This window comes from Sturnira hondurensis, unplaced genomic scaffold (assembly GCF_014824575.4).
Source record: "Sturnira hondurensis isolate 20B ecotype Veracruz unplaced genomic scaffold, ASM1482457v3 Scaffold0006805, whole genome shotgun sequence".
NCBI classification, from domain to species: Eukaryota; Metazoa; Chordata; class Mammalia; order Chiroptera; family Phyllostomidae; genus Sturnira; species Sturnira hondurensis.
In genome coordinates, this window is record NW_028079436.1 from 1,497,369 (window position 1) to 1,523,234 (window position 25,866).

Below are 25,866 nucleotides of genomic sequence, written 5' to 3' on the forward strand. Positions count from 1 at the left end.
TGTCTGTATATCTAGAACAACCCTTAGGAATACGCACTTAATCTTTTAAGGCAGGGCTAGGCATGCTTTTATGTAAAGGGCTAGATAGAGCAATGTCTAGCTTTTAGGGTCCGGCTGGTCTCTGTCCCACCTATTCACTGCCACCGCAGACCAAGGCCATCTGTGGCGGCGTGTCCCAGCGAGCCTTTCCTCACAAGTAGGCTGTGGTCTGCTCGTCTGAATTTTCTTTGTGGGCCACAGTTTGCTTACCTTTGGTCTGAGATTACAGTCTTTTCCCCATCTCCCTTAGATGTGTGTTTGTGTTGGTAAGGTGTTTTTAATAAAGAAGACACTAAAAAAGACGGGATTCTTCTTCATAGGCCCTTTATTTAACCACCGAATGTAGACTGTTAAAGCAATGTAGTTTGTATTGTTATTAAGTTTCCCTACTTTTATTTTGTAATACATCAAAATTCCATAGGGTAGTATATCAGGTGATAATAAATTCCAGATTAAAGAATAAACTCCTGAATTCCTGAGACCACAAGTCACCTCAGCAAGTAGAACAAAGTTGTGAAGAAACTGGCCACAAATCGTGCCAGCTCTGTGCCATAACCACAGTCTGTACTGGTAACCTCGGCCTCTTATACGTGCATATAAGCCTGCCATATATGTGCCTATCACTTTGGTTGCTGAGGGAAGAGCAGGCAGGGCCTTGAGCAGTTTGGTAAAAGCTTTGACATATTCACATGTCAAATCACAAGGGCTGAGGGAATTTAAAGTAAGCTATTTGCTTACAGGAAATCAGCCATGGAGATGCACCAAGCCCTTGTCCAAAAGAAAATTGTTGTTTTCTGTCCCACGTAATTGGGCCAGCCTTAAAACACTTCTCGTAAGTCTGCAGTTACCTGGTTATACTTAATATCTTTGTGAACTTTTATGTGATACTCTGAATTTGGGGTCAGATTTAGAAGATCATGTTAAACTTTGAGGAGAGAGTGTAAGTAGTTAGTAGAATGAAAGAAGATTTTCTTTCCACTGATTGGAGACTTACGAAATTTTAAGGAGAAAGGTAGTAGAACTACTGGTAATGAGAAATTAGAACTTTTTCTAGTTGTATTTCTCCCTAAACTTTGTATTAATTGTTCCTCTCCTGTAAAAAGGCAGGGAGTGCTTTATGGTTTGTTACTCGTTCTTCAATTTTAATTTTGACTTTATGGCCTTGAGAAAAATATATCTTGGTGTTTTTTAAATTGTTTTGAATTTGATCAATAACGATTTGGAATCTGGAGTTTATTTTTAACACATACATGGTCATTCTGCAGTATAGCCAAGTTTTTTACCCATAATTCTTATTTCTATACAGGGCGCTCATCTTCCATAGTGAGGTGTTTATGAACTAGAACTTTGATTTTATGTTCTGGTTTTCATGTTTACTCAGTTTTGCAAATCTCTGCATGGGGAACATTGACGACAGTGGAGGAGAATTGCTGATGCTTTCAGTTTTATCTTCCTTCTTTTTAGGAGTTACATCTCTCTAGTGAACTGTTGGGTATGAGTACGATGATTTGTTTCAGTAATGAATGGGTGTGTGTGTGCGCAATTAGAGAAAAATTGAGATGACAAATGTGAATGTAAAAGTTAATAGAGGGTGGCTTTTGTTTAATTAGAAAAGATAGATGAATATTTTACTTATGGAAAAGTTAAGAGTTTCCGAAATTGTAAATTAGTTATTTCTGAGGTTTAACTCTGGATGTGAACCAAGCCAGACAGAATAAGACTGAATTTTTTCTGTTTTTCAGTTGAATCTTTGGCTACAACAGTGATTATTTCTAGAATTCTTAGAAGTTATTTAATACTCTGGTATGCTGTAATAAACTGCTCCAAAAATAATAACTCTTTCTGCCTCTTCCCTCTAGCATGTTAAAGGATGACCTGAAGCTCAGCAGCAGTGAGGACAGTGATGGCGAACAGGTGTGTCTGCTCCTGCCTGACTTTGCCAGCCTCGTGCAGTATATGTTCTCATTGGTTTTTAGTGAGAATGATAATAAGAGTATGTCTACGATCCAGTTATTTAAAATAAGTTAATTCCTGCTTTCCAACATTGAAATGTTGTAGTTTTCTGGTCTATTTTTAACCCTCCATTTTCTTTTTTACTTTAAAAAGACAGGGTTTTTCCTTAATACTTATGATGAATCGGAACATACTTAATGAAGCATGAGATTGTTGACAAGAACTATTAACAAAGCTTTTTATCGTATCCTGGCAGTTAGTTATTCTGTAGGTTACAACAGTATGTTACAAGTGTTACTTAGCATGGATGCGCACACTGGGGAAACCAGTTTTTCTCTGAAACACTCAGATAATTGTTCACATTAAGCATATAGAGTGCTATTTATTAATTCATGGGTTTCCTTTCTTGTTTTAATTTTAGGATTGTGATAAGACAATGCCAAGGAGTACACCAGGAAGGTAGGCATTCTTTTATTTCATAAAGTTGGTTGGCAGATTCGAATGTTTTCATGTTGTCATTGTTAAAAAAAAAGAAAAGAAAAACTTTTTGGTCGCTTATATGTTTTATCTCTTTTAGTAACTCTGAACCTTCACACCATAATAGTGAAGGGGCAGATAACTCCAGGGATGATTCCAGCAGCCACAGTGGGTCTGAAAGCAGCTCTGGATCGGACTCAGAGAGCGAAAGCAGTTCCAGCGACAGCGAGGCCAACGAGCCCTCGCAGAGCGCGTCTCCGGAGGTGAGAGGGAGGCAGGGGCGCCTTCCCTGGGCCTGGTTCCGGCCCTGGTGATGGCCAGGTGAAGCCTGATTCAGATATACAGGGTGAAGGGAAGAAGGGTACATGTTTTGACAAAACGAAAAATTGAACTGCGCATCTTGGAGGGCACCTAGGTACTCAGTTTCCTTGTGATTCAAACACAGTCTAGATTTGGAACTACTTGAGGTCATATTTCAGGTCCTAAAAATATACTGGATTTTTTTTGTTTGGGCCTTATTTTATATCTTAATGTGGTAATTCATATTATGTATTGTGGCTAAAAAGAGCCTTATGGTATAATTTTACTGTAGGTTGATAAAATATGATTGAAAATCTCTATTGGTACCTGTATCATTTGTTTACTTTCTGGATACTATATGGTCATTCAAATTTTGCCTTTGAAAATAGATTGCTGAAAGAAATGTTTAGTATTTAAAGGCCATCTATGACATTAAGCTTATTTTCTCGTTCAACTGAGTAGACCTAATAGTCAGTATTCAGCCCTCTGCCTTAGTTCAGGCAGAACTATGAAAAACAAGCACCATTAGGCATTGTGTTTGCCCTCTTCCTGGGACTGTAAAGTGGGGAGAAAGCTACAGTATCGATAAAAGCATCCTTCTCTGTCTTGCAGCCTGAACCACCACCGACAAACAAATGGCAACTTGATAATTGGTTAAATAAGGTGAACCCACATAAAGTGTCACCAGCTTCTTCTGTGGACAGTAACATCCCATCATCTCAAGGCTATAAAAAGGAAGGCCGAGAACAGGGCGCTGGGAACAGCTACACTGATTCAGGTGGACCGAAAGAAACGAGTTCGGCTACCCCTGGACGGGACTCCAAGGCTGTCCAAAAGGGGTCAGAGAGTGGGCGTGGGAGGCAGAAGTCTCCTGCACAGAGTGACAGTACGACACAGAGAAGAACTGTAGGCAAAAAGCAACCCAAAAAGGCCGAGAAGGCAGCTGCTGAAGAGCCCCGGGGAGGTTTAAAGATAGAAAGTGAAACCCCCGTGGACATGGCTACCAGCATGCCCTCCAGCAGACACAAGGCTGCCACCAAAGGCTCGCGGAAACCCAACATAAAAAAGGAGTACAAATCCTCCCCTCGCCCTTCAGCAGAGAAGAAGAAATACAAGTCGACAAGCAAATCTTCCCAGAAATCAAGGGAAATCATAGAAACAGATACCTCATCCTCAGATTCGGATGAAAGCGAGAGCCTTCCTCCTTCCTCACAAACTCCTAAGTACCCCGAGAGTAATAGGACTCCCGTTAAACCCTCCTCAGTGGAGGAAGAAGATAGCTTTTTTCGGCAGCGAATGTTCTCTCCTATGGAAGAGAAGGAACTCCTCTCACCCCTTAGTGAGCCTGATGACAGGTACCCACTTATCGTGAAGATTGACCTGAATCTCTTGACTAGAATACCAGGAAAGCCTTACAAAGAAACGGAGCCACCCAAAGGGGAAAAGAAAAACGTGCCAGAGAAGCACACAAGAGAGGCTCAGAAACAAGCCTCAGAAAAAGTTCCCAACAAAGGCAAGAGGAAACATAAGGTTTGTAAAAGTTTTGTTGTTGTTTTTGTTTTTAAACGTGAGAATCTAAAATGCGGTGGAAGTCTCGGCCAAGAATGACTGGTTGAGTCATAGCTACGCAGGGCGCAGAGGGCGAGCCCAAGGCCCAGCCGAGGCTGCAGACAGAACACGAGGACCGCTGTGCCCCTCCCTGTGCCCTTTCGTGAGCAGCGTGGCTTCTTATCGGGTCACAAGCGAGCCAGTGCCTCTGTTCAGAGTGTGTGCTGGCCTTCACAGCATTCTTCAATTTTGGTTTGAAATGTCTTTAGTTGGGAAATGGACTCTCTAGGTTATCACACTTCTCTCACACTCAGACCAGGTCACATTTTGTAAATTACTAATTGCAGCTAAAACACTGACTCACTGATTTTGGCGTGTCCTTAAGAACTTCACCAACCCACTGTCCATGACTGTACCCCAGCTGTTCGCCCCTTCAGACGCCCAGATCTGCAAGTTCAGAAAGAAAAACGTGTGCCGACACCTAGCTGGCCCTCATCTCTAAGTCCTTCCCAGACAATTCGGGCTTAGAAACGCAGCCTGGTGTATATATTTGTCAGCTTTTTTTAGTCCCAGGAAATGTGAAAACTGACAGATGTTTATTATCGGAGGGTAGTAGACATAATGGAAAAAGCTGAACTACTTCTATATTTAGATAGAGAGTGTTTGAGAAAAGCAGCTTCATCTTTTCATGTCTGGGGAGGAATTTGTATTTTATTTACTTTGAAAATTTCAAGATTTTATTTTCAGAGAGCGGGGAGGGAGGGAGAAAGAAAGGAACATCGATGTGTGTAGGAGATAACATCAATCAGTTGCCTCCCATACACGCCCCCAAGTGGGGACCTGGCCCACAACCCAGGCATGTGCCCTGACCCGGAATTGAACCAGTGACCTTTTGCTTTGTGGGCCGATGCCCAACCAGCTGAGCCACACCGGTCAGGGCTAGTGAGGAATTTTTAGAGCAAATTTTTAGAGGACTTTTAATAATCTGTTTTAAAGGATAGTGTAATTTCTTGATACATAGATGTGAACATAAGTATAAAAGACTGAAAGTATGAGCAGGTGAGCAGACAGGTATCCCAGGTGGTCTCGGAATAAAACCCCAATCTCAGTTGACCTCAAGAATGTCACACAATAGAACAGGAAGAATACAGCTTTTTTTTTTTTAGATTTTTCTCTTTTTTTTCTTTATTTAATTATTGTTCAAGTGCAGTTTTCTGTCTTTTACCCCCAGCCCAGCCCACCCCCCCAGCACTCCCCACCTCCCTCCCACTTCCACCCTTGTTAGTTTTTGTCCGTGTGCCTTTTATACTTGTTCCTTCAGCATTTTCTTAAAATGAAGTAAGCTAGAGGTTTTTCCTCTCTTAAAACGGTGCTGTGTACAGATGATGAGGTATATTTGGACAAACTAGAATAATACTTGTCTCTCCTTATTTACTTATTTTTTGCTGAAGATACTTTAAAATTTGAGTTTCTAGAAAACCGAAGCTTACTGTGTCGGTGCTGTCCGAAAAACCTGCAACACCAGGAAGCTTGGCAGTGGTCTCTGAGATTGGTGGCTTTGGTAGAATTGAGTGTCGGGCAGTTCCTAAAGGGAAAGCAGACGACAGTGACAGGAGACCCAGCCAAGGGTAGTGAGGGTGTGGGTTTCCCTTTTCTCATGTTTTCGTGGGGTCATCCGTAATCATTTGCGTAGGGCAGTGGTTTGCAACCATTTTCATTTCATGGCACACAGAAACTAACTACAAAAATTCTGTGGCACACCAAAAATACTTTGTTTTATTTTGCTGATCTGATAAAATTTGGGCCCTGGCTGGTGTAGCTCAGTGGATTGAGCGCGCGACTACGAACCAGAGTATCGTGGTTCGATTCCCAGTCAGGGCACATGCCTGGGTTGCAGGCCAGTTCCCAGCAGGGGACGCATGAGAGGCAACCATACATTGATATTTCTCTCCCTCTCTCCTTCCCTTCCCCTCTAAAAATAAATAAATAAAATCTTTAAAAATTTTTTGGTATAGTTTAGTATCATTTACACTGAATGGTTGTCGTTGTGTTGACTATTGTCATTCTTTTATTTGACAGTCTCAGGGAAAAGAGGTCAGTGCCTTTGACTAAACAGTCAGGTGTGGCATGTTTTAAAAATTCTCACAGTCCTGTGCGTTGATATTTAAAGCAAATATCAAATAGGAAAACTTAGATTCGCCCAGAGTGTGGCACTGGCAGTTACAGATGTGCCCACAGGTTTTGTTTTAGCAAAAAGAGTTTTTCAAAAATGACTAGGCTTGGCTTATAATAAAAAAGATGGACAATAGCGAGTGTCAGAGATGTGGAGGAACTGGAATTTTCAAATAGTGTTCAGGGGAATGTAAAATGACATAGCAGCTTTGGAACAGGTGAGCAGTTCCTCAGAAAGTTACAGTGCTATCGTATGTCCCAGGTCTTACACTCCTAGGTATGTATTGTCTCAAGAGAAATGAGAACACACCTGCACAAAAACTCGTACTTGAATGGTCTAGCTGTACTATTCCTATTCGCTTAAAGGTAGAGAACAACCTAAATGGCCACCAGCTGTTGAGTGGATAAATAAAATGCGGCATATCCATACAGCGGGGCATGTTCAGCTGTAAGAGGAAGTGCAGATACATGCCACAACATGCACGAACCCTAAAACTGTGCCGAGTGAAGGGAGCCAGACACAAAACACCACCCATATTATATGATTCCATTTATATGAAATGTCTGTCATAGGCAAATTCATAAAGATAGAATGTAGAGATTGATAATTGCTAGTGTTTGGGGGTGGAGACAATGGGGAGTGACTGCAGATGGTAACAGGGTGTCTTTTTGTGATGATGAAAGTATTCTAAAGTTGGTTGTGGTGATAGGTATGCAGCTTCTTATGAGCTGCATAAGAGCCGTGGAGCTGTGTACTTTCGAAGAGTGAATTTCATGGTATGTGAATTATATCTTAATTACAGTTTCATCTCCCTCTCCCTGAAATCATTGGTCTGAAAAGATGCCATCTAAAAGATACAGGAAATTTGTTCTAATTTTTGGGCTCTGTTTATCTAAAATAGGAGATTTCTGCTGAGCCTTAATACCTAACTCACTGAACATTGGTTTAGTGAATTCTTTTCCTTCACATTTGTCTTCTTGCTGAAGTTTATCAGGGATAAACTATTTGCGGGTGCCTAGTTCTGGAAACTAAAATCAGATAAATAAAGTTCAAACCTAGCAGCTCTTTTTCTATTGTTTATTCAGAATGAAGATGATAACCGAGCCAATGAGAGCAAGAAACCCAAAACAGAGGACAAGAACCCCGCAGGCCACAAGCCGTCCAGCAGCAGAGAGTACGTCTCCAAAGCATGTTCCATGCATGTTCCATGCATGCATGCCCTTTGCTCCCGGGTGCTTTCTAACATGCTCTTAGAATGTCTTTTAGCCTGCATGTGTCATGTACATACATACTGATAACGTACTGTCATATACATGCATATACACATACATATACCAAATAGTGGGAGCTTTTGCTTTTAGCTATTAGTAATGGAAAGCATTTAGGGTTCAGTCTTCCTCTGCACTTTCTTAGTGGACTAGGAGTAAGTATAGGATACAAATTAAAGGAAGGCTTTACCACCCTCCAGCTAAGTGACAAGCTTATCTGTAATTTGCAAGAGGCTGATTGCTAATTTGTAAGCACTAATATCTTTTTTTACCATTCATCTTTTTGTTCAGTTAGTCGGGCAGCGTGTATTGAATACTTGTTGCACGGCAGGCCAGAGGTTAGGCACCAGGTATAGGCACCATGGGGGTGGGGTGGAGAAAAGCCAGACAAGATGCATGCCCTCGTAAAATTTACAGCTTTGTTTTGCAGAAATCATGTGTCCTAGTAATCTTATAGGGAAAAACAAATTCGTGTTGAGAGCAGTCAGAGAGAAATGAGTGAACTCAATCACCCCTCCAACTGTGTGGAGAAATGAGGCCATTCGTTTGGTTTGGCAGGTCAGCTAAGCAGAGTGCGTCCAAAGAGAAGGATTTGCTGCCTTCCCCTGCTGGGCCTGTTCCTTCAAAAGATCCAAAAGCAGAGCATGGCTCTCGGAAGAGGACTATTAGTCAGTCTTCTTCCTTAAAGGCAAGTAATAACAGCAACAAGGAGAACAGTGGCAGCAGCAAAAGCAGTTCCTCTACGTCAAAGCAGAAGAAAACTGAAGGGAAGACTTCCAGTAGCTCCAAGGAGGTCAAGGTGAGACATTGGGGTTTTCTATGGTTTGAAATTGGATTGAGAATTTTTTTAATTGGATTTTACAAGCAAGTTATATTACATAAAGTGACAGAGCAACCCTTTGGCTTTGATTCATGAAGAAGAAAAAATTATTTTCATGTAGTTGTGGCTAACTCAGCCAACACTGGAATCCTTCCTAGAGCGTGACTGTATGCAGGAGAGTGTTCTTACTTATGTGGGTGGAAGTGAGTGTAGCCCTGGAAAACCTTCTTCAAACGGTCACCCTCAGTTTAATTTACCAGGTCATTTTCATGGCTTTCTAAATCATTCTGAACCAGGACACATTCTCTGACAAAGTTAAGAAAATACCTAGATTTTATAGAATATAATTTAACAGATTGTAATTTGTAACTTAAGTAAGCAAAGGTTTAAGAGTTGAAAAACTAGACTGTGCTAGGCAGTCAATCATGCTTATTAAATGTGGTAATTAAGTCTTTTAAATTGAGGTAATTTGAATTGGGAACTTCTCCAATGGAGACGCACAGAAGGCTCCTTCTCTGGCTGGGCACTCGTGTGCAGGAGTTCAGGGGGGTGGTTTTGGCGGCCCCCCAGGGACTGAGTGTCCTGTGGGCTTCCTTCACTGTTGCTCCCTGGCTTTTCTCCACGTCCCTCCTTTTTCACTGCAGGAATTGGAGGCTTGTGGGCTTATTTCTTGGAACCCAGGATCTTTTTCTTTTTAGGCACTCATTGAATAAGCTCACCACTCATTTGGCTTCTGTTATCTCATAGGTGAAACTCATTTGCCTCTTCTCTTCCTGATTGGTTTGTTAGCTTCTCAAAAGCAGGGATTTGTATCTTACTTGTTTTGTATTTTATCCAGTGTTGAACGTAATGAGTAATCAGGAAATATTTGTTGGATCAGATGTAGTTATTTGGTACTCTGTTGTTATCAACAAACTACAGTAGCGATCCTGATTGCTTTAATTTCAAGATCTTATGGCACTTGTTAAAAGTGTTACTGTTAGTCTTGGCAATTTCAGATTTAGATAATTACATATGGGCTTATTAAAGGGAAATACTTTCTTCTTATTTTTCTTATTGATTAGAGAGAGAGAGGAAGAGGGAGAGAGAGAAACATCAATTTGTTGTTCCAATTATTCCTGCGTTCCCTGGGCAGTTCTTCCTGTATGTGTCCCGACCTGGGCTTGAACGCGCAGGGTCAGCGCATCAGGACAGGGCTTGAAGCAGCTGAGCTGCCCAGCCAGAGCTAAAGAAAAATCTTTAATTTAGTTAGAAAATATGCTATTTCTTACATCAACTAAAGAAAAATCAGCTAATAAGGCAAACCAAAATTACATATAAATTTTATTTTTTCTAGATACTTGATAATATTTTCAAATTTATAAAATTAGCATACAGCTGTTAATTGTAGTGTTTTACTGTGCTTTTAATATCTGTAACATCTTACATTCCTCTTATATTCTTAATATCAGCTGTGTGCCTTGTTTCTTTATCATTCTCATTAGAAGCTTATCAATTTTACTCATCTTTTTGAAAAAATAGCCTTTGTTTTTGTTAAATCTCTGTAGTTTATCCCATTTTTTATTTCATTAATTTATACTCTTTATAATTTCCTTTTTCATTCTTTTTGTTTGTTTTGCTGTTCTGTTTTCTAACTTTTAGAGATGGATACCTCATTTATTTTTAAATTAATTTTTAGCTGCATTGCACACAGTTTGGTACATAATGTTTTTTTAACTCAGTTTAAAATATTTTCTGATTTCCATTTTCACTTCATCTTTGACCAACAAGTTAATTAAAAGTGTGTTACTCAGTTTCCAAACATACGGAGATTTTCCAGTTATCTCTTGGTTAGTCCTGCTACCTCCACTGCGTTGCAGGCAGAGAGTGGTCTGCATGGCAGTAAGCTTGAAATTTGCTGGGGTGTGCTTTGTTCTTATCAAGCACACGGAAGGTTTTTAAATGCCCTCTGTTTGTTTGAATAGAGTGTGTATTCCACCACACACCTCACTGGGGACAGGGCTCTGTGAAACTCAGCCAGTCGTGTTTTCAGGCCTTCACATTGCTGCCTGACATTCTGTCAGTTCCATTGTTATTTTCTGGGAGAAGTGTGTTTCACGCTCCTGTTTTTCCTCCAAGTATACAAGATTTTTTTTGTAGTTCTATCATTTTTTTTTACGTTGAAATATACTTTATACATAACATATCAGCTTCAGGTGTACAACATGATGTTTTGATACATGTATATTTTTGAAGTACCATAATCACCACAATAAGTCTAGTTAACATCTATCACCATACAGTGATTTTATATTTCAGACATATAATTTTTATATCATAAAGTCTATTGAAATATCTGGAAATTTTTTTTATTTTTCGGAAATTTCAGTTTTCCTTCAATAAAGCTAAAGTTAGGCACTGTGAGTCTAAAAGCTGTCCTGGTAATGTTACGTTACCACATGATATTCAGGAAGCCATTGCATAAATGTGCAAATTTGACCATAAAGAGCTTGGGATTTTATCAGATCTTGGGACTTTTATTTTCTTTCCTTGAAGTAAGTTGTAACGGGTGGAACGGAAAAGCTCATCATGTAAGAAAAGAAAGAAAATAGTTACATGATTCCTTTAAGTAGATTTCAAGCACCAGTAGTAAAATTATTTATTACTGGGTTTTCTGACGTTGAAACGTTCATGTATTTGTAGGGGAAAGTCTGCTTATTTAGGATGCTTTATTATAGAAAGTGTACATTCATTCCGTTAAAGACAGGGCTAGACGGGGAAGCAGTCCACCCTGGCCCACAGGGCTGTGTTGATAGAAGGCAGAATAAAGTTTAAGAAAGTGGCTAGCCTCTTGAAATCTGACAGATCTGGATTTAAAACCCAAATTCTAGGAATGCCACTTAAAAGGTGTTTGAACTTGGGGCAAGTTACTTAGCCTCCATGAGCCTACTTTTTATTCTGCCCTCCTAGCCATGCGTGTTTCGTGGGGTTGTCGTAGGGGTGACGGCTGTGCGAAGTGGTTAGCTCACTTAGTGCCTGGTGAGTAGTAAGTAAGCCCAGAGTAAATGTTAGATGTTATTGTTAACTGTTTTTATTGGTCAGTAATTACAGTAAATTTTGTCTTAAGTAATGCTGTTATTCTGATGTTAGGTTTGTGTCTTAATATTTTTTTAAAAGACTGTATTTACTTATTTTTAGAGAGAGGGAAAGGAAGGGAGAAAGAGAGGGAGAGAAACATTGATTCATTGCCTCTCTCACAAGCCCCAGCAGGCAACCCAGGCGTGTCCCTGATGGGTAATCAAACTGGTGACCTTCCACTTTGTGGGACGACACGACACCTGACCCACTGAGCTCCGCTGTGTATTATGTGTTAGCAAGTGCTTCGGCCACTGCCAGGCACGCAGGAGACCCCCAGTGTTAGAATGAAAGTTTTTTGTTTTTTAAAATGGATTCAATCTATGAAAAACATGTTTAAAGCCTGAAATTTAAAAATTTTATAACAAGAAAATTACTGAAGTGGAGTTTGTTTTCTTTTACCAGTGCGGCTCAGGAAATATTTTTAGTTTAATTTTTATCTCCTCACAGTTTTGAACATACATCTTTTTTTTTGGTCAGGAAAAGGCTGCAAATAGTTCCTCCAACTGCCCTACATCTGCGCCGGCCCCTGACGCTCCTAAGCCTCGGAGAGCAAAGCTCACCTTTGACGACAGGTGAGGTTAATAAGGTTTTTACGTGTTCAAGAAATCGTACCAGTCAGCATATAAAAAGCTCGTTTTAATTTCTGTCAGTTGCTGGAAGAATTCATACTTGCGTTGTAATTTACAAAATAATCAGATTTTAATTTGAAAGGCACCCACCAGCCCCAAGTATTTCTCCTTTGACTTTAACTCCACGGCTCCTGTTGGGGGCGTGAGTGGCCCGTCTCCCCCAGAGCCCCACTGCTGTGCTCCCGGCACTGTTTCAAGTCGGGGCTTCTGTAACTGTGTGAGAGTAACTTCGGCGTGCCTTCCGTTTTGGTAAAAGATGATTTCTCCTATTTAATCTTTTATTTACTCTAAATTTCTCATTGTGGGTAAGTTAGTATTTAATACGAGGGCTCTTGATTTCTGTTTCCTAGTAGAAAAATGTTGCCATGAGTTGGCCAAAACTATTTATGCTCCTAACCCAATGTAAACATTTATCAGGAAAAAAAAAACCTGAATCAAATGTCTTGGTAATGGCTTGTTTACTTTACTTGAAGACATGAAAACTGAGGGATGCTAAAGACTAAAATGAACTAGTGTCATTTTAGAAAAATATTTACCACATTATTTAAAATAAAAATTTGCATTGCAGAAATTACTCAGCAGACCATTATCTACAAGAAGCAAAAAAGCTAAAGCACAATGCAGATGCATTGGTATGTAACATTCTCCTCACCTTGTATATTTAGTCAGATTGACTAAATCTTCACTGGTGTTTGTTCCCGTGCCGCTCTCATCGCCTCTTCTCTCCTTTCTTCAGTCCGACAGGTTTGAGAAAGCTGTATACTATCTGGATGCTGTGGTGTCTTTCATTGAATGTGGGAATGCTTTGGAGAAAAATGCTCAGGAATCCAAATCCCCGTTCCCCATGTATTCAGAGACGGTGGAGCTCATTAAGTAAGTGGGGAAACTTGCCACGTCGGTGGCAGTACTGTTTCTCCAGTCTGTCTGTCTGGGAAGGGGCTGATACAACTAAACAGTCATGCCCTACGTAACAGTGTTTTTGTCAACTTCAGACCACATATACGGCACTCCCGCAAGATTATAGTGGAACTGAAAAATTTCACTCTCCTGGTGGAGTGGATCCGTGGCAGTGTCATGGCGCAAAAGCTTTGTGTGTAGTGATGCTAGTATAAACAAACCGCCTTTTACAGGCCGTACAGAGCACTTGGTGGTTTAGGTACTTACTGTACTTCTTACCGTTACTTAAAGTGTCTCTTCCTACTCAACACAAAAGGTGTTCACTGTGAAACAGTCTGCCACGTTACTCGGGCACCTGCTTCACACCTCTGTGTTCTCTCCTCCTCTTAACTGCATCGTGTTCTCCTGCACCCGACTTACTCTTGTGGTGGTTTGTACAGTAGCGCGCAGGCCTGTGCCTGGGAGCTGGAGGCTGTGCCATGTAGCCTAGGTCTGTGGTGGGCTGTACCGTCCGGGCTTGTGTGAGCACACGCTAGGTGTTCACACAGTGCTGAAACTGCCTGATGACACGAACCTGTCCCTGTCGTTAAGCAACGTGACTGTGTGTAATAGATCTAAAGAGAATGCTTCATCCTTTGTTGTGTTTGCATAGGGAGAGCTCGGTATGTCAGCGGGTATTTTTGCCTTTATGTAGGTTAGATTCTAATGTTTTGAGGATTAAGAAAGTCAGAAGATTAAGTTGAAATTCTTTGTGTCATTTGTTACTTTAACTCGCAGATACACGATGAAGCTAAAGAATTACTTAGCACCAGATGCCACAGCTGCAGATAAAAGACTCACAGTACTTTGGTAAGTATTGTGTGTTCTCATCTCTCCTAAATGACAGGCACTTCCATCAGAAATCGTCCTGTGTATGTGCTTCTGAAAGTTACCCTTGAATCAACATTCTATAACCCATACATAAATCTATTCTTAATAGGTACAGTAGAAAGTAACTTGAAATTCCTACTGAAAGGTTTTCATAGTTGGCAGTCTTTGATCCATTGTCCTCTTGACAAAAGCCTTGGTAGGGTGGCATTAATAAGAACTCTGCCTTGTCTTAAGTGGTCACTTTTCTGGGCTCTTCCTTTGGTGTCCTTGCTCACCATTCACACACACGAGTATGCCCTTCCGTGGGAGCAAGCATTTGCTCAGAGTAAAGAATGTGGTTGGTTTGCTTGTGTTCCGGGGAGATGCGGCAGCTCCTTATTACAGGAATTCCCTGTACCTGGCACCGTGTTTAACAGCTGGGAGTGCAGCTGCGGGCAAAACTGGCCTGGTCCTGTCTGTCATAGAGTCTAGTGTCTAGTGCAGGGAGACAGGAATTAATCAGACAACCACAAGTGTTAGGTAAGTAGTGGGAAAGGAAAGTGTATGTAACGGGAAGAGTGCAGTGTAGGGAGACCTAGTCTTTAGGTAGAGGGGACACGCACAGAGTCTGGGCCATGCAGCGAAACTGGAAACTGGAGGAACCAAAGACGGTAACTGGTAGGAAGGGACAGTGACTGAAGAGTTAGGCAGTGACAGGGCCCTTGAAAGCCATATTAGGCTCATATATATTACTNTAAGTAGTGGGAAAGGAAAGTGTATGTAACGGGAAGAGTGCAGTGTAGGGAGACCTAGTCTTTAGGTAGAGGGGACACGCACAGAGTCTGGGCCATGCAGCGAAACTGGAAACTGGAGGAACCAAAGACGGTAACTGGTAGGAAGGGACAGTGACTGAAGAGTTAGGCAGTGACAGGGCCCTTGAAAGCCATATTAAGGCTCATATATATTACTTCACACTTGTAATATTTATAGTTGAGTCTACTAGTTTTTGTTGAATTTTAGATTACTTATAATTTGATGTAGAGTCTGCCCCTCGGCGATTTTTTTTAAATGCATGTGTTGCAATTACGGGTTGGGTCCTGTGCTTGAGGCTTTAATTTTTGAGTGTCTCCAAACAGGAGGCTAGTCCTAGGTCTCTTTCCCTTCTCCCGTCCCTAGGGTGCGTGCCATAATCAGAACACAGCCTTGGGTTTGGCCTAAGAGTTAGTGTTGTTGCCCTTGTGCCTGGGTGTGCTCACACGAGCCAGCTCCGCACTTGCTCATGGTGCAAAGGTGGTCTGTGCAGACGAGGCCTGAGTGTGTTGTCCTGTCAATAAGCTGCCCTTTCCCGTTGACCAGCCTGAGATGCCAGTCGTTGCTGTACCTGAGGCTGTTCAAACTGAAGAAGGAAAATGCTCTGAAGTACTCAAAGACACTGACAGAGCACCTGAAGGTAAGTGTGCCGGAGAGGAAGGTCTGTGTGCTAGGAGACAGATTTGTCGAGTCTTCTGTCCCCTCCCCAAAAGTGCCCTCATGTTTCACATGCCACGGCTGGAGGGGGGCGGGGGGGGGGCTGCTGCTTGGGAACTTCCCAATAAGTTTGAGGTCTCTTGGTAAGTTTTCAAATGCACATATATGTCCGATTGTAGAACCAACCTGTGTAGCCGTATTCAACAGTGCTTAACATTCACTAGGTGTAGGCCATCTTTATCATGAAGCCTAACCTGCACTTTTAAAGTGGTCTTTGTATTCACTACCTTCTTTCTTTAGACTTACTATAGTTTTCTAAAATATGATTTTTTTCTTTAATAGCAACACATAAATCTTCTCAAATCCTGCCCGGATTATGACTTGGAACCCGTCACTAGCGTATCATTGCCTGGAGGGTCAAGTCCAAACTTCCTACCCGGACCTGCAAGGTCCTTGGTGTCTTTCTAAAGTTTCATCTAAACCTGTGCTCCGAGGAAGCTCCGCGGGTCACACACACTCTCTTCTGCAGCCTTTGCACTGGGTGGGGCTCCCCTCTCCCCTCTCCCCTGTCTGCTCTCCCTCCTCCCTCCTCCCCTCCTCTTCACTGGCCTGAGTGTTACTGATTCTTCGTGCCTCACCTAAGTCTTCTAGAACACTCCTGCTCTTACACAGAACTTACTTCTACTGCATATTTACACACACACTTTGTTTTTGTTTTTTTTTAATTTACAAGGCATCTTAAGATCGGTTCTGGCCCAATGCTTTTGAATATATTTAGTACTTTATAAGTAGGGTTTTTTTTTAAAAAAAATTGTTAAGTACATTTTATTTTCTCCACAGAATTCTTATAATAATTCTCAAGCACCATCACCTGGTTTGGGAAGGTAGGTCAGTTTTATTCTATAAAGTATTATTTGGGACAAGTTGTTTATTTTTATGTGAAATGAAATGGGTAGGGTCTAATTTCTAAAGATGGTAAGATGAGACAAACTTTTAAAAAGTTGGTAAGATGGTTAAAAAACCATGTCTAATTAAGTATTTAAAAATATTTTATCTTTTTAATAAATTGAAGTAGAATAATGAACATACTATTACAAAGATCAGAGAGGAGGGACCATTTTACCTACAAAAGTCTGAGCTGTTTACAGCACCTGTCCTCTTCTCGAAAGTCGGCTTGTGTTGTCACTCAGGTTTTAGTCACGGTGGGTTTGTCTTCACTGAAACCCTGACCCACTGGAGTTTAATGACAGAGGCCTGGTTGTGGTCTCTCTTCCCTCTCTGTGTCACTTTCATACCAAGCGTCTCCCAGAGGGAGGAAAACTACCGTGAAACCTTTTTCTTAGGTTTATCTGTCTGTCAGTGTGTTCCTGGTAATTGGCTTTTGTTTCTGGTAATTGGCGTTAATTTTTGCCCTTACAGGGTTTCTTAAACAAATTTATAGTGCCAGAAGTGCAGATAAAAATATTCTTAACAAATGGCTTCCTCCTCCCAACTTTTGTTTGATTTTTCTTTTTTTTTTTATGGTCTTGGGCATTTCCACAAATTTTTATATTACTGAAACGAACCTGCCAGCTTTCTGCATGTGTTTTCTGAGAAACATGTAAGTGGCAGGAGCTTGAGATGATTGAGCGGAGCTTGAGAAATATCACTGAGAAAATGATTCCTCCCTGTCAGCTTTGAACAACTTGGTTAAATTAGGAAAGTACCAGAAATTATGGAATTCAAAATAGGATTTTCCCATCTACCACTCACATTTTTGTGTTTGCTGACTTGTTGATTCCACCCAACTTTTCACAAAACAATTTGAAAAGTACCTACATTCATGCCCATTGAAAGTGTGCGAAGCTGGAAGTGAGACCATCTAATTAAGTCTTTGAACTATGAACATTTCTTTCCCATCCCTTGTTCTCTTGCCTTTTATTAAAACAACGAGCGCAGACAAAGTGATAATTCACAATGGTCTTCAATGAGTGAAGTATTTATTTAGAAGAAACTGAACTTCTCTGGGAATCTTTCTAAGCTTAAAAGAATCTTTAAATGTTAAAAACCTTCATGTGGGCTCTTCCTGAAAGCCCATAGTACACTGATGCCCTCACGTTTACCTTATCTATATGAATATACGTCCTGTTTCTTTCTTTGTAGCAAAGCTGTTGGGATGCCTTCCCCTGTTTCTCCAAAGTTGTCACCAGGCAATTCGGGAAATTACTCTTCAGGGGCCAGTAGTGCTTCAGCAAGTGGCTCTTCAGTGACCATTCCACACAGAATCCACCAGATGGCAGCCAGCTATGTGCAGGTCACATCCAACTTCCTCTATGCCACAGAGATTTGGGACCAAGCGGAGCAGCTTTCCAAAGAGCAAAAAGGTAGGATGCGCTCTGGAGAAACTTTGAGGGTGGGATTGTTAGAGGGGAGTTTCATGATCTAGTGCTTAAGTAAGCATCTGGTCTGCATTTTTAGTTTATTTTCTGGTCTAGAGTTATAATCAGTTTGCTGATTTCTGTTGCTTAGCGGTCACATCTAATGGTCTGAATTTGGTCAAACATTGACACAAACTAAACTAAAAATAATTTTTGGTCTAACACAAATATGCCTTTGTTCTGGTGTATTAAATGCAGCTCATACTATTAAAAGTAATAAAATACATGTTCTGTTCTAGGGTGATTAACAGTAAGATTGGCTGTAGACACAGGATCACATCCAGAAATCTTACACATATGAGATATTGTAAGAAAGCGTGTTCATACTGAATGTTTAGGTACATTGGAAGAAACTTACGTGATAAGAGACTGCAAAATGAATAGATTTCTAGCATTAAGCTATATATATATATTTTTTATTGATTTTAGAAAGAGGAAGGAGGAGAGAGACACAGAAACATGGATTTGTCGTTCCGCTTGTTTATGTGTTCATTGGTTGGTTCTTGGATGTGCCCTGACCAGGGAGCATCTGTTCAGGTCGATCCTGTGCTGAGAAACACTGAAGTAGTCAGTCGGGTGTTCTTTTGTCACAGAGTACTTTTGATTACCAGATAATCAGATGAAAATGAAAGATTCCTATTTCTAAAGACGGATAATGGTGAAGAAAGTTGAAAGAGGCACCTCAACATTTAACATGAAGTTGTGTTTCTAAAACTTACTTTGTTTTTAATATTTTAAATGTTGTCAGTATTGCTCAGAAACCATCACAAACCTGAAATTCTTCTTTAGTCACCGCTACTTTACTTTCCATTCTTCTTCCAATTTGACTTTTGTAGCCTCTTCCCTTCTCTCCTCTCCCTATTGCTCTGCCCACTGCTCTTCCCAGTCCCCTCCCGTTCCCTCCTCTTCCCTCCTTTTTCTTTTTTTTTGTATGACAGTTTTTTAACATGGACCAAAGGAAACAGTGATGTAATGAACCCGTGTACCTTTCACTCAGCTTCAGCTTCACTAACACGTTTTGCACGTTCCATCTCCCCACCCCACCCGCCCTTCTTTTCCCCTGGAGTATTGTAAAGCAAATACCAAATCATGACCTTCTGCCAGAATACTTTAATATGTGTCTTTAGGTGATAGACTTTTCTTTCTTTCTTTTTTATCCTCACCCAAGGACATGCTTACTGATTTTAGAGAGAGGGCAAGGGAGGGAGAGAGGGACACATCAGTGTGAGAAACATCAATCAATTATGTTTCCTGCATACCCCCACTGGAGACTGAACCCACAGTCTAGGCTTGTGCTCTAAACCTTTTGGTTTAGGGGTTGACACTGACCAACTGAGCTGCACTGGCCAGGGCAGATGATAGACTTCTCAGAAACATGGTCACTGTGGCTTCATCACAGCTACCCAGATTAACAGTGATTCCTGTGTACCCTCTTATACCTCGTCCACCGGCAGACTCCTCTGCTGTCTCAGACACGCCCCCTTTACAGTTGATTTGGTTTAGGCAGGATCTGAACACTCATTGATCAGTCTCTTAAGCATCATCCCCTCTCCTGCTTTTTTTGTGGCTGTGGCATCGATGGTCAGGGAGAAACTGGGCCATAGACTGTATCGTACTCTGCATACGACTGCTTACTTTCTCGTGGTGTCATCTAGCTTGCTTTTCTCTGTCCCCTTTATTTTCCTCACACTGAGAGTTACACCTCAAGGCTTGGTTAGACTCAGGGTTATTATTTTAGATAAGAATGTTTCATAGATAACGCTCTAGATTTTCTGTTACGTCCTAGTTTAGTGTAAGGCCTGCAGTGGTTAGCTCTTCTTCAGTGATAATGAAATGTGACATTGATTCACTTTCATGGTGTCAGCCTGACTCAGTGTGATGGAAGATTCCCTGTTAAACTTTAATGTATGCTTTAGCATCTATGACCATTCCCTACATTTATTATTCCATTAGGAAATAGAAAATGCCTCAAGAATTTTATGTTTTGATGATCCTTCTACATTAACTAGCTGGCATTCTATAAATAAGACCCCTTTCTTCCCAACTGTTTGATGACTTCTCGCCCTGTTTGGGTAGGCCCAGCTGTAGCATGACAGCGACCCCTTCTGTGTATCAGCTCTCTGTTGTCTGGCGCCTGTCTTCTCCCACCGTTGCACTGGAATCAGGTGTTTGGGTGCTATTCCCCTGCCTCCACACCTCCCTCCGCACGTGCCTCTCAGCCTATATTTGCTCACTGTGGGGAGAATCCTTTCACTTCCATCCCTTATGGTTTTAAGCTGTTGCCTGAAACCTGGAACTGACAGTGGTGCAGGGCATGTGACTGGGGCCGAAGGGCCGGACACAGGCCGCTGTGAGAGTCTGACCTCACGGGGTCAGACATGGGCAAGCGTGCGGCTCATACAAAAACAGGGCACAGGGCCCTGGCTGGTGTAGCTCAGTGGATTGAGCGTGGGTCTGCGAACCAGACGATCGAGGTTCAATTCCCAGTCAGGGCACATGCCTGGGTTGCAGGCCAGTTCCCAGCAGGGGCCAGTTCCCAGCAGGGGATGCACAAGAAGCAACCATACATTGATGTTTCTCTCCCTCTCTCCTTCCCTTCCCCTCTAAAGATAAATAAATAAAATATTTAAAAAAAAAACAGGGCACAGGGAGGTTTTGAGTAAAAATGCGCTGTAGCGCTAGGTCTCCATTTTAATAATGTTACTGCATACTAACAACTTATAATTTTCATCAGCATAATTCTGCTTCTGTGTATAACACTTCATTCCTGATCACGCAGTTCATTTAAAACCTTTTGTGACGCAAGGACAAAGTGTGACTTGAGAGCCTCCGTTCTGAGGTGCGGACAGTTACTGCAGTGTAGGCGGGTGTGGTTTGTGACTGCACGTGGATGCGTTTCGTAGTCTAGACTAAAAATTTTAAAGCAGTGATTGCGAAGGAGTGCCTGTCATTTCACGAGTGTTTTGGTTTTCTAGAATTCTTTGCGGAACTGGACAAAGTGATGGGCCCTCTCGTCTTCAACGCGAGCATCATGACCGACCTGGCGCGCTACACCCGGCAGGGGCTGCACTGGCTGCGCCAGGACGCCAAGCTGGCGTCCTGAACCGAACACGTTCTCGTTGCCTCTGGTTTTCTCCACAACACTGTGTTCCATCACGAAGGAAAACTGCCACACATGCCACCCCGTCGACACCCGGACTGAGGAGTGGTGTCCCCCTCCCTGTCCACATGTTACTGGTTTTTATAGCCCGGAGGCGGCGTGTCCACTGGGCTCCCTTCGGTCACCCCCGTGTGAGAGGTTGTGTGAGTGCTTTCAAATCTGCAGCGTGTTGATCGGATGGTTTCAGTGAACTGTAATAAGATGGAAATCCAGTTGCGATTCATAACTAATCCATTGAAAATCTATTTATTTTAATTTTTTTTAAGTTCCCACATTGGGGCTAGTTTAAAACTTGGTTATTTCCGCCTATAAATTTATCCTGTTAAATATTTAGCATAAATTTAATGTAGGCATTTTTATTTATATACTTTGGGAGTTTTGTTACCTGTCATACCTTCTTTGGTAACTCTTCAAAGAGTAATAGTTGTTGGTTCATCTAAAATATGGACGTGTTCTTTCTGTACCTACTACCTGATAATATTTCAAATCTTAACTACAATTTTATTAATGCAGAATTTATACTTAGTATTAAGGATATTCTTCTACATGTGAAAATCACTTAAATAGGAGGCGCCAGCATTCTTCATGGGTGTGAAAACAAAACCTGTCGGGTTTGGTGAGCATTATTCCAGGAACTGTGAATGTGTGTTAATAACACTAACAATCACAAGGTGACTACAGCATGCATTTAATGCATTACAGAGGGGGGCAGGCAGACCTTCTGCGAGAAGCATGTACGAAGGGTTTCGTAAAAGGACAATCTCGAACTTTATGGATTTGACTAAAACCATGCGTTCTTTTTTGTTGCTGTTTATTTGACACTTGATTGGAACAGAGCAAAGGATGAGCAGACTTGAAAGTTGCTGCCTGTACCCTTTTCACTGATGATGTTTAAAGGGCAAAACCTCTCTTCAGAATTCTTGTTTCAAAAACCTTCTCGCAGGCAGTGACGGGGACAGGAGTGAGCTGGGGTGCTGGGGTGTGTGCTTTTGTTCGACGGCCCGAGAGTTCTGATGTCTGGTGCAGAGGTCATGACTCCCTCCTTTTAGACCTGTTTTGTAATTAGTCCCTTCGTACTATGAAGGCCCTCTTCAGTGATACCTGTTTCTGATGGGATCAGAAGATTCACACTAGAAAAGTACCTAAGTTGGTTCAGTGTGAGCTCTCTTGGGAAGGGGTGGGGAGGTAGGGGTGTTGCTTAAAAAGCCAGCTCTGTAAGAGTTGTCTGTTCAAGTACCTTTTCCCTACGGTGCATGTAGGAGTCAAAGGTGAGAAATATGTCCTCTGTCTTGTTTTTATTGCCCCTATCATGTCTGGTGTGCCTTATAAATCTTACCTTTCAGCGAAGACTCTGGACAGTTTACAGATGAGGTCTCACACTAGGACCAGAGCCCCCACACACGCGGCTGGTCTTCTGCAGTGACTGTGTTAGATTCTCTCTCCTTTCAAACTCTTCCTTTGGGGTTGCTTAAAGATTACTTCTTTCAGAAAAGCCGATTTTTTGGCACATGACTTAGTCTAACCTGTTGAATAATGCTGCTTCAAAAAATAGTTTGCCCTTCTCCCCATTCCAAAAACAAACCCTCCAATCAGAAAAAAAAGGATCATCCTGTCATGTACAGATGATTGCTAAGGCCTGAGATGGAAGAGAAGGGATAGAAAAACCCCCAGGCCCAGTCGGTGCAGCGGATTTTGTGTCAGTCTCTCCCACATTCCCTCCTGAAGCTAGAGACCTTCCGTTGTCCTGTGGCCTCCTGTGTGTAGAGCTTCTCAACTGCTTTGGACTGCCAGTTGTTTTTGCATATCATCCAAGGATATTTACCAAGTACGTTGACCTTTTTTCCCTTCGAGAAGTAGCCTCAGATATCTTTCTAACTTAATCTTTGTGTGTTTTAGGAGTTTTCCTTAAGAGGACAACTTCTCATGGCCGTGGTGGTTATTCAAGAAGAAACCCGCCTCTGTCGGCCCAGTGGGCATGTGCCCCGGCCTTCTCTGTCCCCTCTGACCCCGGCTCCCTCTTCCGCAGTGAGGTCCTAGAGGTGGGAGGAGTGTCCTGAGCTTTAGATGGGCAGCAGCAGCAGCCTCTGGGCACCCCGTGTCCTGGTGCGCTCTGGTCCCCTATGTGTCCTGAGAGGCAGCAGGGGAGTTTTCAACGTAGCCCTGACATTGCATTAAGGCAGAGCTTCCTGCGTGTTGTATGGTGCTGCTTTAAGACGCTCTAGAATTTCTCAAGCTGTGGTGGGCTTTTCTTACCAGATGGTAATGGGCAATGGATCAAAGTCCTGTCCTAAATAATTAAATTTTTAAGGTAATGCATCGTCTGTGGAAACACCACTCCCTCTCCTGAGTCCACCCCATAAGTTCTGTCTGTGTCTTTATCAGCTCTGGCACATACTTCGGGCTCCGTTACAGGTCCCCTTCCTCAGTAGTAGTTTTGGTGTTCTCCAGCCATTTACAACTGAATTTGACAAGTGGCTAAAAACTCATTTAGTCTGAGACCTGTACTTAATATGTAGCCAACTCTAGAAATAGCAGCTCTTTACGACACTCTATCCACTGCTCTGTGAGACCGCACTTGCGCGGCAGCAGGCAGCAGCCCGCACCTCTGGGCACCTCCCGGGCGGCCAAGGAACAGACCGCAGTGGGTGAAGCGGGGTCACTATAGCCTTGCAGCCTGGGCTGGGCTGCAGGGCGCTGCCCTCCGGGCCTCATGAGCTTCTGCTGTCCAGCCCATGCCCAGTCTTGCTGGGGAGCATTCAGCCCATTTATTGCCTCAGGGCCACCTTTTTTGAGGCAAGTAGCCAAGAACTGACTTTAAAAGCAATGAATACTTCCAGTAAATGCACAGTTGTAAGTCACTGAGGAGTGGGGAAGGTTGCTTGTCACCAGTTCTCTGGCGTAAAAGCATCCAGAGCAGCGTGCGCACATGCCCGTGCTCCAAAGGACACACTTGTGGCTTCATTAGATTCACTGTTGTTTTTAATTGTTGTTTGTTTCCTCTGAAGAAAGGTTGATCAGCTAGCTCAGATAGCATCATTTTGTGTCGAATGACAGAAACCTTGGGAGATGATACCTTTATTGAATGAGCTTGTGCGGTGAAGCAAGCGCCTCCAAAAGGCACCTGTTCTAAAGGGACGTCCTGGCCCTGGAGGCCGGCTGCACTCCGTGGAGTCTCAGAGCAGCCAGCGGGCTCTCCAGTCCGTGGTGCCTCGTGGTGCAGGGGAGAGGCACGCTGTGCCCTCCGCTAGGTGTGAGGGTATGCAACTTTGGACTTTAAAACTATGTACACATGCTTTATATATATGTATGTATGTATGTATGAAACATGAAATTAGTTTGTCAAAAATGTGTGTGTTTAGTATTTTAGCTTAGTGCAACTATTTCCACATTATTTATTGAATGGATCTAAGACACTTTCTTGTTGACACCTTGAATCTTAATGTTCAGGGGTGCAATGTGTATTCCTTTTAGATCTTTAAAGCTTAATTACTATGATTTGTAGTAAATTAACTTTTAAAATATATTTGAGCCTTTTTGTAGGATAATAGGGCTCTTACAGGGTGGGAAAGATTGTAATTTTCCAGTTGTTAATTGGACAAAACGGCCTCACGTGTTTTGAACTATAGGAGTTTGCTCTGGGTCTCAGGAACATCTACTGGGAATGGCTGATTTTAGGCAGATTGTGGTGATGTTTTTAAAAACACAACCTAAGAAAATTGAGAATGCATCTCAAATCTATCTATATATATTCCTGTAACTTGTGTTCCCTGATTACATGGAACGTAGACTTCATTTCAATGTCATATCAGTGTGTTGGAGAGGCAGACTTTTTTCCAATAATAAATAGTACTGCACATTTAAGGCTGCTATTCTGTAAGATAAATAGAAGCGCTAAGTACAGAATGACTTGGAATTTAGAGTGACAGGAGGCCACATTGGTCGTGTTTGTGGCATGTCTCTCTCCTACCCAGCGAAGGAGAAACTCGGTTTAGACCCCGAAACCCGGGAACAAGGCTGGCAAGTGACAGGAAGCAGGTTTTAATAGTTCGTCAAGCAGTTGCTGACTCTATTCAGTGGACCCTGTGGTTAATTAAAGAGAACGTACTGTCTTCAGAAAAGGAAATGGGGAAGCTATCTAACAAGTCTCTTTGGTAGAATCTGGGCACAGGATAAGGAAGGCATCAGAGTTAAGTCTGAGCCAAGTCGTGTAGGCCTTGAAGCATCACGAAGTAGCCCAACCAGTCCTTGTGGTGAAGATGACTTCTGGGAATGTCACTAGTGACCTCTCCTTGCCACCATTGCTCAGCTCAGCCTCCACTGCTGTTCTTTAAAAAGAAACAAAAAGGCTCTCTACATAAGCGTGGGGGGAAAACCTCCCACTCAGAAATTCTAGCAGTGCGCAGCGTTGACCTCTTCCTGCTTGCGCATGGAGCTGCTTTTCAGCTTGTCACCGCTGGGATTTCCTACCTGCTCTGTTCTTCTCTGGAAAATGTGTGTCTCTTTGGAAATGCTGCCTTTCAAGTCAACGCCATGATTATCCATACTGTTGAGTCTGTTGTTGCTGTTCAGAAGTGTCCCTATTGTACAACCTTACGCACACACCTGGCAAGCCATTGGCATGAGCATTCAACAGTACTGGGGTGGGTGGGGCGGGTGGGGCAGGGCTGGCCGCCCGAGCGGCGGCCCCGAGCCAGCACCGGCTCTGAGGACCAGATGCGGGGTTGGGAAGCACAGCACGAAAACTTCTGTCTA

The 25,866-nt window shown here is 42.4% G+C and overlaps 1 protein-coding gene across 3 annotated transcripts in view; it reads left to right on the forward strand.

The window, feature by feature from the left end:
• Positions 1–25,481, forward strand: part of AFF4 (ALF transcription elongation factor 4) — an 89,884-nt gene extending 64,403 nt beyond the window's left edge. For all 3 annotated transcript variants that reach the window (XM_037050471.1, XM_037050472.1, XM_037050473.1), the window contains 14 exons: positions 1,899–1,953; positions 2,414–2,451; positions 2,570–2,732; positions 3,382–4,299; positions 7,576–7,664; positions 8,317–8,557; positions 12,173–12,267; positions 12,893–12,956; positions 13,061–13,197; positions 13,999–14,070; positions 15,427–15,520; positions 16,378–16,421; positions 17,680–17,900; positions 20,930–25,481. In XM_037050471.1, the coding sequence (XP_036906366.1) occupies positions 1,899–1,953; positions 2,414–2,451; positions 2,570–2,732; positions 3,382–4,299; positions 7,576–7,664; positions 8,317–8,557; positions 12,173–12,267; positions 12,893–12,956; positions 13,061–13,197; positions 13,999–14,070; positions 15,427–15,520; positions 16,378–16,421; positions 17,680–17,900; positions 20,930–21,057 (2,359 nt within the window). In that variant the 3' untranslated portion in view covers positions 21,058–25,481. The remainder of the gene's footprint in view (positions 1–1,898; positions 1,954–2,413; positions 2,452–2,569; positions 2,733–3,381; positions 4,300–7,575; positions 7,665–8,316; positions 8,558–12,172; positions 12,268–12,892; positions 12,957–13,060; positions 13,198–13,998; positions 14,071–15,426; positions 15,521–16,377; positions 16,422–17,679; positions 17,901–20,929) is intronic.
• The last annotated feature ends 385 nt before the right edge of the window (positions 25,482–25,866 follow it).